Raw genomic sequence first — 13,729 nt, forward strand, 5'->3', positions numbered from 1 at the left:
AAAGCCCTTATCTTTTTGTTTTTATTGCTTATTTTTTTGCTTTTAGTGCATTTTTTTTTTTAATGAACGCCCCGTACCAAAGCCGAAACTAAATAAACAACTTTTCTTCCTAATATGGAATGTCAGATGGTGAGTCATACTCCCGCAAATAGCTTTTCCCCCTTTCTCTGCATTAACATAACCTTTGGTGTGCACGAAGAGTACAGACAGGTGCCCGTCATTCTATTGGTCAAAGAATTGCGAAAGCAGTAGAAAATTCCTCTGCATTCGGCATTCTTTTCCTCCCACCCAAATACTACACACGTTTGAATTTCTGTCAAGATCTTAAAAATTTGCATTCTCGTTCTGCTTGGTCAGTTCGTATTCGTGTTTATTATGATCGTTATGCTTATATTATGAGCATATGTATGAATGTTTATAATAACATAATCAGTAACTGCTGAAGTATAGTAAGCTTCCAATAATGGTTGTGTTTTAACACAGATTAGCTTTCTAAGGAATAATATTCGGAATGACTTAAATAAAGGGAAAGTAATCGAATAGTCAAAATAATTTCATTTTTTTGGCCAATATATTATACAGTACGAAGGTTGGGAGGTCTCCCCTTTCTCCGCAAAATCTTGAATATTGAAACTATTACAGTTCACTGCAAAACAAGCAACGGACTTTTTTTTTTTTTTTTTTTTTGGTTACTTTCCAATCTGGATTGAATAGGATTAAAAGTTCTGCGGTCTACCAACCCAAGCGAAGAATGATTCTATTCCGGAAATTTAATGCCGTCTGTTGAAAATTAGAATGAAAAACACCCCGGTTATTTAGTTCTTTATTCTCCCAATACCGGCAGTTGTTGTTGATTTCGATTGCGTAATATCACGCAGGGAAGAATTACAGCGCACATATTGCACAATAATGTTTGCGATGTTTTGCAGAGATAATTCATTTTGATGTTTTGTGCGAGATTTGTTTATGAACACTTACTTACTAACTGAAAGAGTTTTACTGTGCTTGCTAAGCAGAATATTTTTTAGTTCCGTTGGTTTATTTTTATATGATGCACATATTGAAATGTCAAAAGCATTTATTAGCGGAAAAATCTAAAGAGCGGCTACAGTCTACCCCCCTCCCTCTCCTTCAAGTTACGCTCAACTGTCCGAATATTCGCCAATTCCAAGTATGCAGGTTAGTTAAGCTTTTACTGTTAAAAAATGGCTGCATGAAGCAAATTTCTGTCTTCTGATTTCAGAAATGTTCCTCTTTTTTACCTAAATTACTTTGCTTGCAATTTCTGTTAAGAGGAAACTGATATACAATGAAAATTTAGAAAATGTTCAGAATTTAGATTTAAATATCAATATGAATGGAAAAATAAATTGTATTTATTATTAGGTTCCAAGCGAATACAATAAATATGCCTTATTTATTTTCTCTATTTTGAACTGAAATTTCATCATTAAATCTTGTAATATAGTTTAGTTCTTCATAGTTTTTTTTTTTTCCCCTCTCATTGTAAACTAGTTCTGTAAATTGAACTATTGTTTGTTTAAAATTGGGGGGGGAAAAAAAAAAAAAAAAAGTAATTATTTTCCATGATTGAGATAATGCTCATTCTCTCTTAATAAGTACTTCATTTCTCATAGTATTTTAAATTACAAGTCTAATTTTTAAGGTTATGCAGTTGTGTATGATGTAATTAGACAGGTGCTTATTTTTTTTCTTAAAATGTGCTTGAAAAGTGCTTATAGGTGCTTATTTTTTTAACTAAAATGTGGCTATGAACCCTGTGCACCCCAAAAATTTGTCCCGTTATCACTATAGATTATTCTAGGGCATCAGCGCCTAGCAACAAATCATCGAAGCACCAGGAGAAACGCATCAGTAGAAAGAGAATTAACAAGTTCAAGATGAATGGCACAGTACACAGCGCACATAAACAGCGCGATCCACACATTTCCTCCATTTTTTAAAAACAGGGGTTCAGCCAAATCAATCCCTATGATTTCAAACGACGTACAATCTGTATCTCGGTCTGGTGGCAGAGGTGTCGGTTGGCTTGACATAGCCTTAGTTTTAAATCTTTTACAAACGATACAGTTAAAGAGGACATTTTTAATGGCCTTTCTAGCTCTGACTATCCAAAATCTTTCTCGTAATATACATTGCATCATCTGAAGACCAGCATGACAGTTCTTATTATGTACATTTCTGATTAATAACCTAGTGAAATCACATTTTTCTTGTAACAGTATTGGATACAGAAAAGATTCATGGCCATCTCTATTTAGTATTCTCGTTTTAACTCTCAGAATACCATCATCGTCAATGAGCATTTCAATAAAATTATAAGATTTCTTATCAGTCAGAAATTAATTTTGAACCAAACGAATTAAAATTTTCTCAGAATTTTCAATTTCATACTGTGAAAGTTCAATGTTTCTATTCTTTTCAGAACCATCTTTACAATTATTTACAAATCTAAATATCCATGCAAATATTCTAATCATTTTATCATAATTGGATACACTGATTCGAAGCTAAGGATGTGCATCTTTTGATAGATCAATATTCACTATTTTTATCTTTTTCCTCTCCAATTCTTCTTCTTCTTCATGCAAACAAATAATCTCACCAGTGAGCCAGTTTTTAGGGCCTTCTCGCAACCAGAAGGGGCTTTCCCACCATCTAGACCGAACCACTTGCTTCGCAAAACATCCGTGCGATAACAAGTCGGCAATATTATTCAGTTTCCCTGTGACATGTCTCCATGAATGACCTCACATGAACTCTCGAATCTCTTTAACCCTAGTTTCGACGAAAATGGACCAATTGCCTTGCTCTGTTATCCACCAAAGGGCAGTGGTGGCATCAGACCAGAAGGTAACTTGATAATAGAATTTGCAAGTCTAGAACCTATACAACAGGCCATTAATTCTAAGCGAGGAATGCTTAAAGGTTTCAAAGGCGATACTCTAGACTTCGCCCGTACAAGATTTATTTTTACCTCAGAATTAAATACTGATCGAACAAAGACGCACGCTGCATACGCCCCCTTGCAAGCATCCACAAATACATGTAGTTCAGACGTGTAATTAATAAACAAGTATCGAGGCAAAGTAACATCTTTCAAAACATTAAGTTCTTTAAACCAGTTTGAAAATGTATTTGCATCATTTAGAGACAATTCATCACCCCATGCAATTTTTACTTTCCACAATTTTTGCAACAACAGTTTCGGAAGCAATGTAGTTAGCGTTAATAAACCAATAGGATCAAAAATTGTCTGCACAATTGCCAAAATTGTCTTCTTTGTGATTTTCGTATCACAGGTCAATGTATCTGTATCTGTGCAGCACCTCAGCGTATCATTATCCAAATTCCAAATTACCCCCAAACGGAAGTATTCCCTGAATGTTTGTCAACATTTGTACCAGCCACATTGCTTACAAAACTGTGCAAGTTAAAACATCCATTTGACACGATTAATTTGGAATGATCAATAAACGCAAACTGTTCATCAATACTAAAAACACTAGATAAACAATTATCCACATAAAATGACGATTTCAATTTTTGAGCAACTTCACTATACTGACATGGACAGTTTTCTAATAGATGCATTATAGATGCGTTCAACAAGTAGGGGCTGGAAGAAACTCCAAACACAACTCTGCAATGCTTATAAATTAATTGCCCTTCATTGCATGAGAAAAAAAAAATCTGAGAAAATCTCTATCTTTAGATGCGATGGATAACATTAAGAAAGCTTTTTCAATATCGGCACTAATACCTATCTGATACATCCTAAAACGATCTATAATATCAGGTATTAATTCAATAAGATTCATTCCTTTGCACAAACATTCGTTCAAAGAGAGTTTCCCTTTCTCAGATGCAGAAGCATCAAAACCAGGACGAATTTTTGTGGTTTCACTTCCTAATTTTATTACAGGCTTATGCGGCAAATAATGACATTCATTATTCAGTTTGTTTTCTGGTACACTTTCAATAAGATTCAACCTTTCCCATTCCTTGAACACATTTTGATAATCATCGAAAAATTTACTACATCTGAGTTTATAGATCATCTTTTGATACCTTTTCCAGGATGATTCTTTATTATTGGTTAAATGTGTCATATCACATTTCCATGGAAGTTCTACTTCATATCTTCCATCTGGAAGAATTTTCATTTTATTCTCAAATTCAGATAAATTAAAACTTCATTCATTTTAACAGTTTCGATTGGAGCGCATATTCCTATTTTTTCAAGTTCCCATAATCATTCAGAGGAATTCTCCTGACATGCATTGAAAATGTTTTCAAACTATTATCCTTTTCACCCGAATTTCGTTTTCCAAATACCGTTCACCCAAGTTTCGTTTCAACAGCCGTTACCCCCGACTGTAATTCAATAGAATTTCCCGTCAATAATTTTCCTATAACATCCGCTCTGATTAAAAGGTTAATTTCGGTTTCCTTTCGCAATGGATCAGAAAATTCGATTTCTTTTCTTTTAATTCATTCAAAATTTCTTTATCCTTAACTTTAGGAATAAAACCGCAGATCCTCTTTTCAGAAAGCGCCTCAAAACTACATGCGAACGTTCCTTTTAAATTGCTGACCTTGACCGAAAACACTTCATGTTGTTTAGGTTTCGTTTCGTCCCCCCCCAAGCAGTGCATGTATAACAACTGTCTTCTCCCTAAGTGGAGATGCTTTAAGCTGACTCATCATACTTTCACTAACAACTTTTCACTAACACTTGTCTTCTGCTATCAATTATGCAGCGAATACTTTTCTTGCGACCTTGACACCGAATTAGAACTCGAATCTGATCATTATCTTTTAGCTTTTGATTACACATTACATCAAAATGATTACAACTTTCACAAATAGAACAACTTAACTTACCTTTCAAAGGACAAAATTTACTAATGTGATTCGCTCTTTTCAGACAAGAGAAACAAGCACCTTTTTTCAATAACAATTGTTGTTTTTCAGCTAAAGTCATTTTTTTTGCGGAGTAACATATTTCACTAGAATGTTTTTTTTTCACAAAAATTACAGTTCGGAATACTTTTACCTGAATTCTCTAAACTTACTAGAGCTGGCGCTGTTACGGTTCATTTTGCTTTACCTGTTTGTGGTTATTCTTTCGATGGTTCTGTTGGGAAGCGAAACCAGTTCTTGCGAGTTGAACGATCTCTTCGCCCTTAACTTCCTGTTTTAAGAAATTCATTAACTGTTGCAAGGATCGAGTCCCTTTAGTTTCAATGGAGTCGTGATTTTGGCTTCTTTCCCACGCCATCAGTACTTCTTCTGGTAAGCAACTTTCCACTAAGGGGTTTAAAAAATCCCTATATTTTTCTTGGGTTCTCCCCAAATTTTCCAATGCTCGCAATTTTCCTTCTAGTTCATCATACAGGGAGGGTAAATCAGTTTTTGCTCTTGCGGTTACTGCGTTTTTCATCATTAGGCTTAACAAGTCTCTCACATAGACTTGCACAGCTAAATCTTCGCGTCCAAAGCGCTCTCTTAGTTGTTCGATCGCTTTGGGATAATTAGTTGCCGTTGCCGGGAAGCTAAGAACTAGGCGTTCTGCCTTCGATTTGGGTTCCATGGCCTGCAACAGATATTGCATTTTATCTTAATCAGCGATATTTTTGTCGTCGTGGATTTTCTGGAACTGACTCCAAAAAGTCAGGTAATCTTTAGCTTCATCACTGAACTTTTTGAGCTTAATTTTAGGCAATTTAAATTTCCTCGATTCGGAGTTACTTGGAAGAGAGGAGGCTTGTATTTCCACATCTATTTGAGCACACTGTTCTAGAAACTTATCTCGGTAATCCTCCGCTTCTTGAAAATTATCATTAAATAATTTTTCTCCATCTTCAGTCTGCAAAATCTTCTGCGAGATAGCACTCTGGCATACTTCAAGTCTCTGGAATTTATCACAAAGTTGACACTTGAAAATCGAAAGTATTTTTAAATCTCTTACTTCTTTAGTTAATTCACTTTCGGTTTTCCTTGAGGTTTGAAAAAACGCAATTCTAAGTCCTCTTCTTTGGGCCTTTAAAGCGATCAAATCCATCTTCAAAGTATAGTCAAAATCGAAGTTCAAAATCAAAAGTTCAATCGGAAAATACTAATCCATAGCACCCAGTCCCGCCGAGGGTACCACTATGTTACGAAGAACACAGAAAATATATAAATCAAATATATTCAAAACAGTTCATTCAGTTGTGGGCTGCCTCTACCCGAGGCTGGGTTCATTATGAATAAAGACAAAAAATTCTTAATAAGCTATTCTTTATTTTCATCAAAACGGTCTTACTCTTCCGAGATCAGCTTTCATTCTGTCTACAAGCAAAACATTCAGCACGCAGGCTGACATCACGAACAGCAGCGCCTCGTGCCAGTTATTACTTCAGTTCATTTCACAACAGCTACTGTACTCTTTTTAAGATGGTTTATCTCTTGTGTGAGTATTGCTATTTGTTCAATAATATTTCTATATTTCCTAAAACTGGCCTGTCTATCAGAAAAAGAACAGAATTTCTCAAGATAGTGATTGCGTCTATTTACAATGAGGCATTCAGTTAGTTTAAACGTTACACTAGTAAGTGATATTTGATGAAAGTTAGTGAAAACATCTTCGTCTTTATCAGTTTTGAGAACAGGTATTATTTCTTCTTTACACCACACACTAGGAATACCTGTAGTCCAAGTGAGGTTAATAAGTCTTGAATAAGACTTTCATAGACCTTTTACCAAGATTAATGAGAAACTCTGGCAGGATTCCATTTGGTCTTGTACTCTTTTTCTGTGGGAATACTGAAAAACCTACTTATATATATTTAAATTATTGTATTTACTGTTAAGATGGATCAGCATAGTATGGAAAGATTACAAACTGTTGTAAGCCTCATTATAAACATTCATTCCCCACAAGTAAATAATTAAAGCAAATATTAGGTATAGTTACTTTTTGAAATGTCTTAGAAAAGTTTTTTTTTTTTTGGTATCATTTATTTACAAGGTCTGGTTATTAATTTCCAGGACTCATGGAATAACTCAATAGAAAGAAAGGTTAAACACATAGCCATTTAATATGATTCAAAGTAATCCCCATCAGCCGTAATGCACGTCTGTGCTCGGCTGCACAAATTTTGGAAAGAAGTTTTAAAGTCCTCTTTTGGAATGCTCTTTAATAGTGACATTACAGTTTTCTTGATGGCTTCAACATCCTGAAATCTTGTTCCCTTCAGCGAATTTTTCAGCTTAGAAAACAGGAGAAAGTCTGCGGGGGCTAGGTCTGGAGAGTATGGTGAATGCTGCATTTCAACGACACCATGCTGGGCTAAGAATGCAATGTGTGGGTGGGCATTGTCATGTAGCAGCAGCAACTCCTGTTTTGTTGAAAATGAGGCCTCGCTCTACGAATTCGTTTTCGAAGTCGGTCAAGAACTTCCGTGTAGAACTGTCCATTGATAGTCATGTTAGGAAGAAGAAATTCATGATGAATGAGTTCATCACAATCGAACAAAGCGATTAACATGACCTTGATCTTGGATTTTTCAAATCGAAATTTTTTTCTACCTTGGTGAGTTTGGAGACCGCCATTCGGAGATTCGACGCTTAGTTTCAGGGTCATATTGATAGCACGAAGACTCATCTCCCGTGGCTATCCTATCCAGGAACACAGGGTCAGCATCAGCGTTGTAGATAAGTTCGCTACATGCGTTCAGTTTCAATTGCTTTTGTTCTTTCCTTAAATGGTGAGGAACGAATCTGGAACAAATCTTGCGTTTGCCTAGGTCTTGCGTCAGAATTCGCCGAACCATCTCTTTGTCGAAGTTGAATTCATTGCCGAGTACTCGAATAGTCAATCAAGGATCACATTTCACCATATTGCAAACTTTTTCAATTGCTTCCGGCGTGCGTACGAACTGTGGCCGACCTGTGTGTGGATCATCTTCGATGCTTTCGCGGCCATCCGGAAAGCGTTTAAACCATTCAAAAGTTCTTGAGCGGGATAATGCTTCCTCGTTGTAAACTTGTTTTAACATTTTGTAGGTTTCTGCAGCTGTCTTGCCCAATTTGAAGCAAAATTTAAGTTAAGTCTTTGCTCCATTTTCACTTTGACAATAGGAATTTAAGAGCTATGTTTTAATGCACCTTTTCACGAGAACCAATTACTTCAGAATGGCACTGATTGCACTGCACAAAGAAACACTCTTCAATATGCAATCATTAGCGCCATCTTCTGACTTTTCATTTTCCTACAGTTACGTCTGTCCTGGAAATTAATAGCCGGACCTTGTAAAAAAACTGTATGAATAGACTTGGTTTTCAGATTAAATGGAGAGGAAACAGAGTTTGTTTTCAAATTTAAGACTATTTCATTTATTTGCTATTGAAATAAAAAATTTATTATTTTACTTATCTCACATTTTTTATAGATTTATTCTCTGCAAAAACTGTAACAGGAAACAACATGAGATATGTGTCTTATATCTGGAAATTATGTGGCCAGAAGGGTATGTAAAATAATTTTGTACGTATATTTTTGTGGTTTTAATAAATATAAAATATGTTTATTATGGGACAAAAAATATTTGATCATTTTATTTCTCTTCCGATTATATTACACAAGGTAGTTTTTTTTTTTGTGCAATATCCACTGAAATTAGAGATAATACTTTTGAAATGTTTGCTTTGAAGTTCTGACTGTCATATATTTTTCAGATTTTTGTGTAACACCTGTTTAGAGATTAAAGGAAAATGGAGGAGAGAAAATAAATTTACAGCTGAAAGTAAATGTCTTTCCTTTTTATCCTTTATACAGTTTTTCCTTTTTGTACACTGAGAGATATGTATTAGTTTCAGTTAACATATAAAATCATGTCCAGAAAAAATACAGTAAATTCTATTTTGGAAATAACCTATCTAAAATTCCCTCTTCTGAAGGTCATAAATATTTCTTACAATGTAAAAATTGAATTGGTATTGAATATTCCTTGTCTTAAGACTGAATGCCTGTCTTCATAAAAAACTGCATGAAACACATTAATTTACCATTCTCATAACCTTGAGCAGGACTGATTTTCAAAGTGGGTTAAGATCTAAAGCAAACATCAAACCAGATGTTATGCATTGGCAAAACACAAGACCTTAAATTTATCTTTCAAATCTCTTTGACGTGTTTGAGTGCTGCTTTGCAATGCTGCTGATGGGCTGACTGGGTGCAGATCAATCCCCTTTTCAGTCTGTATTGTTGAAATAAATCCACTTTTCATCACAAGTGATAATCCAGTCCAAAATTTTGTCTTTGCATTGATATTCGAGCAGATTATTGATAATCGAGCAGATTAGCGCAAGCCCGAACACGTCTGTCCTTACCTGCTTGAGTCAGCTCGTGTGGCACCCAGCGAGTGAACATGTACGTCAAGTTTATGTGATGCATAGTGTGACTAATGGACATAACACTAAAATCCTAAATCATCCAGTCCTTAGCTAGCTCTTGAGTGGTTGCATATTGATCTTCTTCCACAAGTTATTGCAAGCGGCCCTCATCAACATCAGTAGGTTGGCTAGAGCATTCTGCTTCTTGAATGTATTGGTCCTTGTTTTTGAATTTTCGGTACTAAACCTTCACAGTGTCATATGATACAACATTAGTACCTAAAGCTGTACACATGATTTGGTGACATTCTGTAGCTGACTTTTTGCAACAGAACTGGAAGTAAATGATGGTTCTAATCTAGTAGTGTAATAGTTCCATTTGAGACATCTTGTACATAATGATAAAGATATATTTTTACAAATTTCACAACACAGTGTTCTAAAGAAAGTCTCCTTCTTTCAAATGCCAAACATCGTTTGACAAAATATGATTAAACATGCCAACATGAACTGTTTGTACAGATGATATTTGTGGTGGCAGGAAACTTTTGTTAAAACCCAATACATATAGTTAAAGTTTTATAAATTAGAAATTTACAAAAAATCTTCTTATCTAATTTACATAACTAAGCTCAATGATCTTATAAGGTATTTTCTCCCTCCTTTCTGCATGCCTTTGTGGTTTAACTGGACTCATGCTCAATGCATGTTCGAGAGGTTCAGAGTTCAAATCCCAGTGAGCTCAATAAGGAATTCTTCACTTTCCTGACTTCCGAAAAATTCTAAATGACTCTATAGGTGGCGTCTGAACTGCAAATGGGGTAGACAATAATCCATCACTACCATGATTTGGTGATTGGGTCCCCTAATTTCCAGTACCCTCTAAAATGAAGAGTATGTAAGGTATTTTCTCCCTTTTTTCCACATGCCAACATGATATAATTGGAAGCACACTTGATGTGTATTCGGGAGGTTTGGGGTTCGAATGCGGGTGAGCATAGCTGATTTTTTTCAATTCCCTGAGGTAAAAAATTCTGCACGAATCTACACATGATGCTCGATTAAAAAAGTGGTGAATGATGTTTCACTACCGCCAGGATTTGGTAGTTGGGTTCCCTCATTCCCAGTCTCCCTTATGTAAGGTATTTTCTCTCTCCTTTCTGCATGTCTCTGTAGTGTGACTGGAAGCACACTCGATACATATTTGGGAGGTCTGAATTTCAAATCCCGGCGAGGGTATTGTGGATTTCTCCAATTTCATGACATCAAAAATTCTAATGACTCTACAATCTTCTTAAGGCAGAACTTTCCTTTTGATAGGTTGACATGTGCAACACAGGACATCAACAACAGCCTTTTTGATTCTTGGTAAGTTTGGCTGAAAATCTAGTTTTAAAACTGAATCTTGAAGAATGCATCTTTGAAAAATGTTTTCTGCTGCAATTTCCATTTCTCAGCACTGTATAGTTTGCTACCATTTGATAATGACTTTGGTTATCTGCCAGAAGTTAAATGGCAACACCTTTTTTTTTAATATTACAAGCACATATAATCAGAGGCGTAGCTAGGGTTTTCAGTGCTTGGGGACAACTGAAGATTTGGACCCCTTTCTGTGTGCCACGAATGGAAAACACCTCATTCTAAAATTTCGTACCATCAATTTGGCGCCCCCTGGATGCTGCGCCTGGGACAGATGTCCCCCTTTGCCCCACCCTAGCCACTGCATATAATGTTCTGCTGGGGTTGTTTTATGTAGCCAATCACTGTTATATTTTCTGAGAGCTGATTCAGATTCTCATCTGTTTGGGTGACTGGATGTGAAAAAAAGAATACTCCCAGGATATCTGCATGTGTTGTAAAAGGCAATTAAAATAGGCACACAGTGTCTGGAGGTATAGCCAGGTATTCTGCCTGTGGTGATTATATCAGGAGACTGGTCTTCCAGTTTGGAAGTTGGGCTTGAGATTAACAACCTCACACTGTGAAAATCTTATTGTTACGAAAACAAAGCAAGAATTTTCTGGATCATCTATGCAGAAGCGAAGCCCATGGGAACCAGATCTCGGAGTAGACCTTCGGTGAGATGAATCAATTGTGTTGAAAATAAACATTTTAAAAGTCAAAAACCAGAAAACAGTTGCCAAAAGCAGAGATGCCTGGAGAAGACTTCTGGAGAAGGCCAGAGCCCATCCTGGGCTGTTGAAGCGAAACACATGAGAACCAGAGCTCAGGGTAGACTCCCGACGAGGTGGATTGATTGATTGTGTTGAAAATGACCTAAATATTTTAAACATCAAAAACTGGAAAGCAGTTTCCAAAAGCAGAGATGCTTGGAGAAGACTTTTGAAGAAGGCCAGGTCCAAGCCTGGGCTCTTGAGCCATTGGAGGAGATTAAGATTCAGTTTCTAAAATTTACTTCAGTAACTGTTTGATTAAAAAATTCTGACCAATTTCAAGCTTCACCATCCTTTCCAGTTAACCTACATTTTTGTTATTTGTAAAATCAACTAGCTAACTTTTTTATATTATACTACTCACTAGAATAATGTGAAACAAAACTCTACAATTTATTGTACATGCTAATAACCAAATTCTGTATTCTAAAATTTGCATTTTGTCACTGTTCATCACTTAGTATATGGACATATGTATTTCTGCTATTAACAGAATTTAATGGTTTTGAAAAGAAACATCAAATTTCCTGTTCTTAGCCAAATTTTGATAAGCTAAATCTGAAGGGATCCCAAAACATTTTAACTCATTGAAAATTTATTTTATTGAAAAATTAGCATCTGATCTGCTATAAAAAAACTGATCTGCTATATTTTCCTTTTTCTTTTTTTTTTCCCCTGCTATTTTCTCCTTTTTCTTTCTCTTTGTTTTATGCTTTTCTATTAAAAATCTTTGACATGAATTATTTACTTTTTTTTTGGTTATTTTTCTGCAATAGTTAATATTTGCATCTAAAAATTGTAGTGAAATGATGCTATCTAGATTGCAAAATTTTTATTTCATTTTGAAATAATTTTCATGTAGTAAAATAATTATAGAACACTAGAAAAAAATTCGCCCAGCACTCAAAATGATTTGGTCTATGTTTTTAGAACTGCAGAAAACAGAGCTAGGGTTGTATCTTGAAAGCCATGTGAACAGTCATTTAGAGAAAATGAAATGTGGTGCAAGTAGAGTTATTATACGTGTCCTGTCAAGTTCTGAAAAATCTGTTGAAGTGAAACCTGAAATGAAATCTAAGTAAGTATTTTTTGTTTTTAAGCAGGATTATAGATACTGAGTGTCAGCAAGGTTATTGATACTTTTTCATTTGCATAGTTATCTCTGTTTTTTTTTTTTTTTTTTTTTTTTTTTTTTTTTTCATTTTTATGTGTATAAATATAGATGTATAAATGTGTAAGAATTTTATTTTCGTAAGAACTTAAGAGTAAAAATAATTACAAAGAAAATTTTTTATTTTATGAAAATTAGATGTATACTCTTATTTCTCCATACTGTCACTTCGTTACTTAAAATATTTTTCATAATGCATTAGTAAGTGTTGTATATTTACAGAAGCAAGTCTATCTTTTAAGGTAATCCATCACATAATTTGTAAATTGCGTAAATCTTAAACTGGGGCCACATGTTTAAGAGAAAAATTTTCTATGAAATATCACATCAGTAAATGAAAATACAAAACTCTACCATTTTATTGCAAAAATCATAAAATATTTATTTTCAAACAAGTTAAACTGTTATTAGTAAATTTACACATTATCAGATCTGTAAGTACATCATTATATGTTTTTTCCAGTTTCTGCTGTCTTGGCAGAAATCTAACCCTATAGCATTATGTCCCATCTTGATTTATATTTATGGGATTCATCTGCTGGAGTGACTCCAATTTATTTTGGGGCTTATAACTCTATATAAAAGTTTTATTCACTATTTATGATATCATACATTGCATTGATTGCTTTTAATGAAATCTTTCAATTATTTTACATTCATCAAGAAATGTATGCCTGCTGTTATGCCATCGTCAGTTTTAGGGGCAGCTCTATCTAGTAAAGTTTCCAAAAAGACATGTGATCATGCAAAATAGTCTGAATTTGACTTTTATTTTTGTCTAAGGATGCATGAATTTCCATGTAAGGGGCTCTCTTCATTTCTTCAATCATACAGCACGCACTGATCACACTTCTTATATTGTCACAGTCAGGGAATGCTTATCATGCTGTTTGTCACCCAGTTTGTGTATTCCATGAATGAACTTTCTGGTCATATAAAAACATTACTTGGACATGCTTCACACTAACTGTTTTTCTCTTGA

General features: G+C 34.9%; 1 protein-coding gene across 7 annotated transcripts in view; it reads left to right on the forward strand.

Annotated features, from left to right (window-relative positions):
* LOC118205803 (CREB-binding protein-like) overlaps positions 1-13,729 on the forward strand; it is a 173,740-nt gene that overhangs the window by 98,348 nt on the left and 61,663 nt on the right. For all 7 annotated transcript variants that reach the window (XM_085810520.1, XM_085810519.1, XM_085810517.1 and 4 more), the window contains 3 exons: positions 8,460-8,537; positions 8,746-8,813; positions 12,507-12,654. In XM_085810520.1, coding sequence (XP_085666646.1) covers positions 8,460-8,537; positions 8,746-8,813; positions 12,507-12,654 — 294 coding nt within the window. The remainder of the gene's footprint in view (positions 1-8,459; positions 8,538-8,745; positions 8,814-12,506; positions 12,655-13,729) is intronic.

The sequence above is a fragment of the Stegodyphus dumicola genome, chromosome 2, assembly GCF_044657685.1.
Source record: "Stegodyphus dumicola isolate Sdum_Otavi_A_Nest chromosome 2, ASM4465768v1".
In the NCBI taxonomy this organism is placed as follows: Eukaryota; Metazoa; Arthropoda; class Arachnida; order Araneae; family Eresidae; genus Stegodyphus; species Stegodyphus dumicola.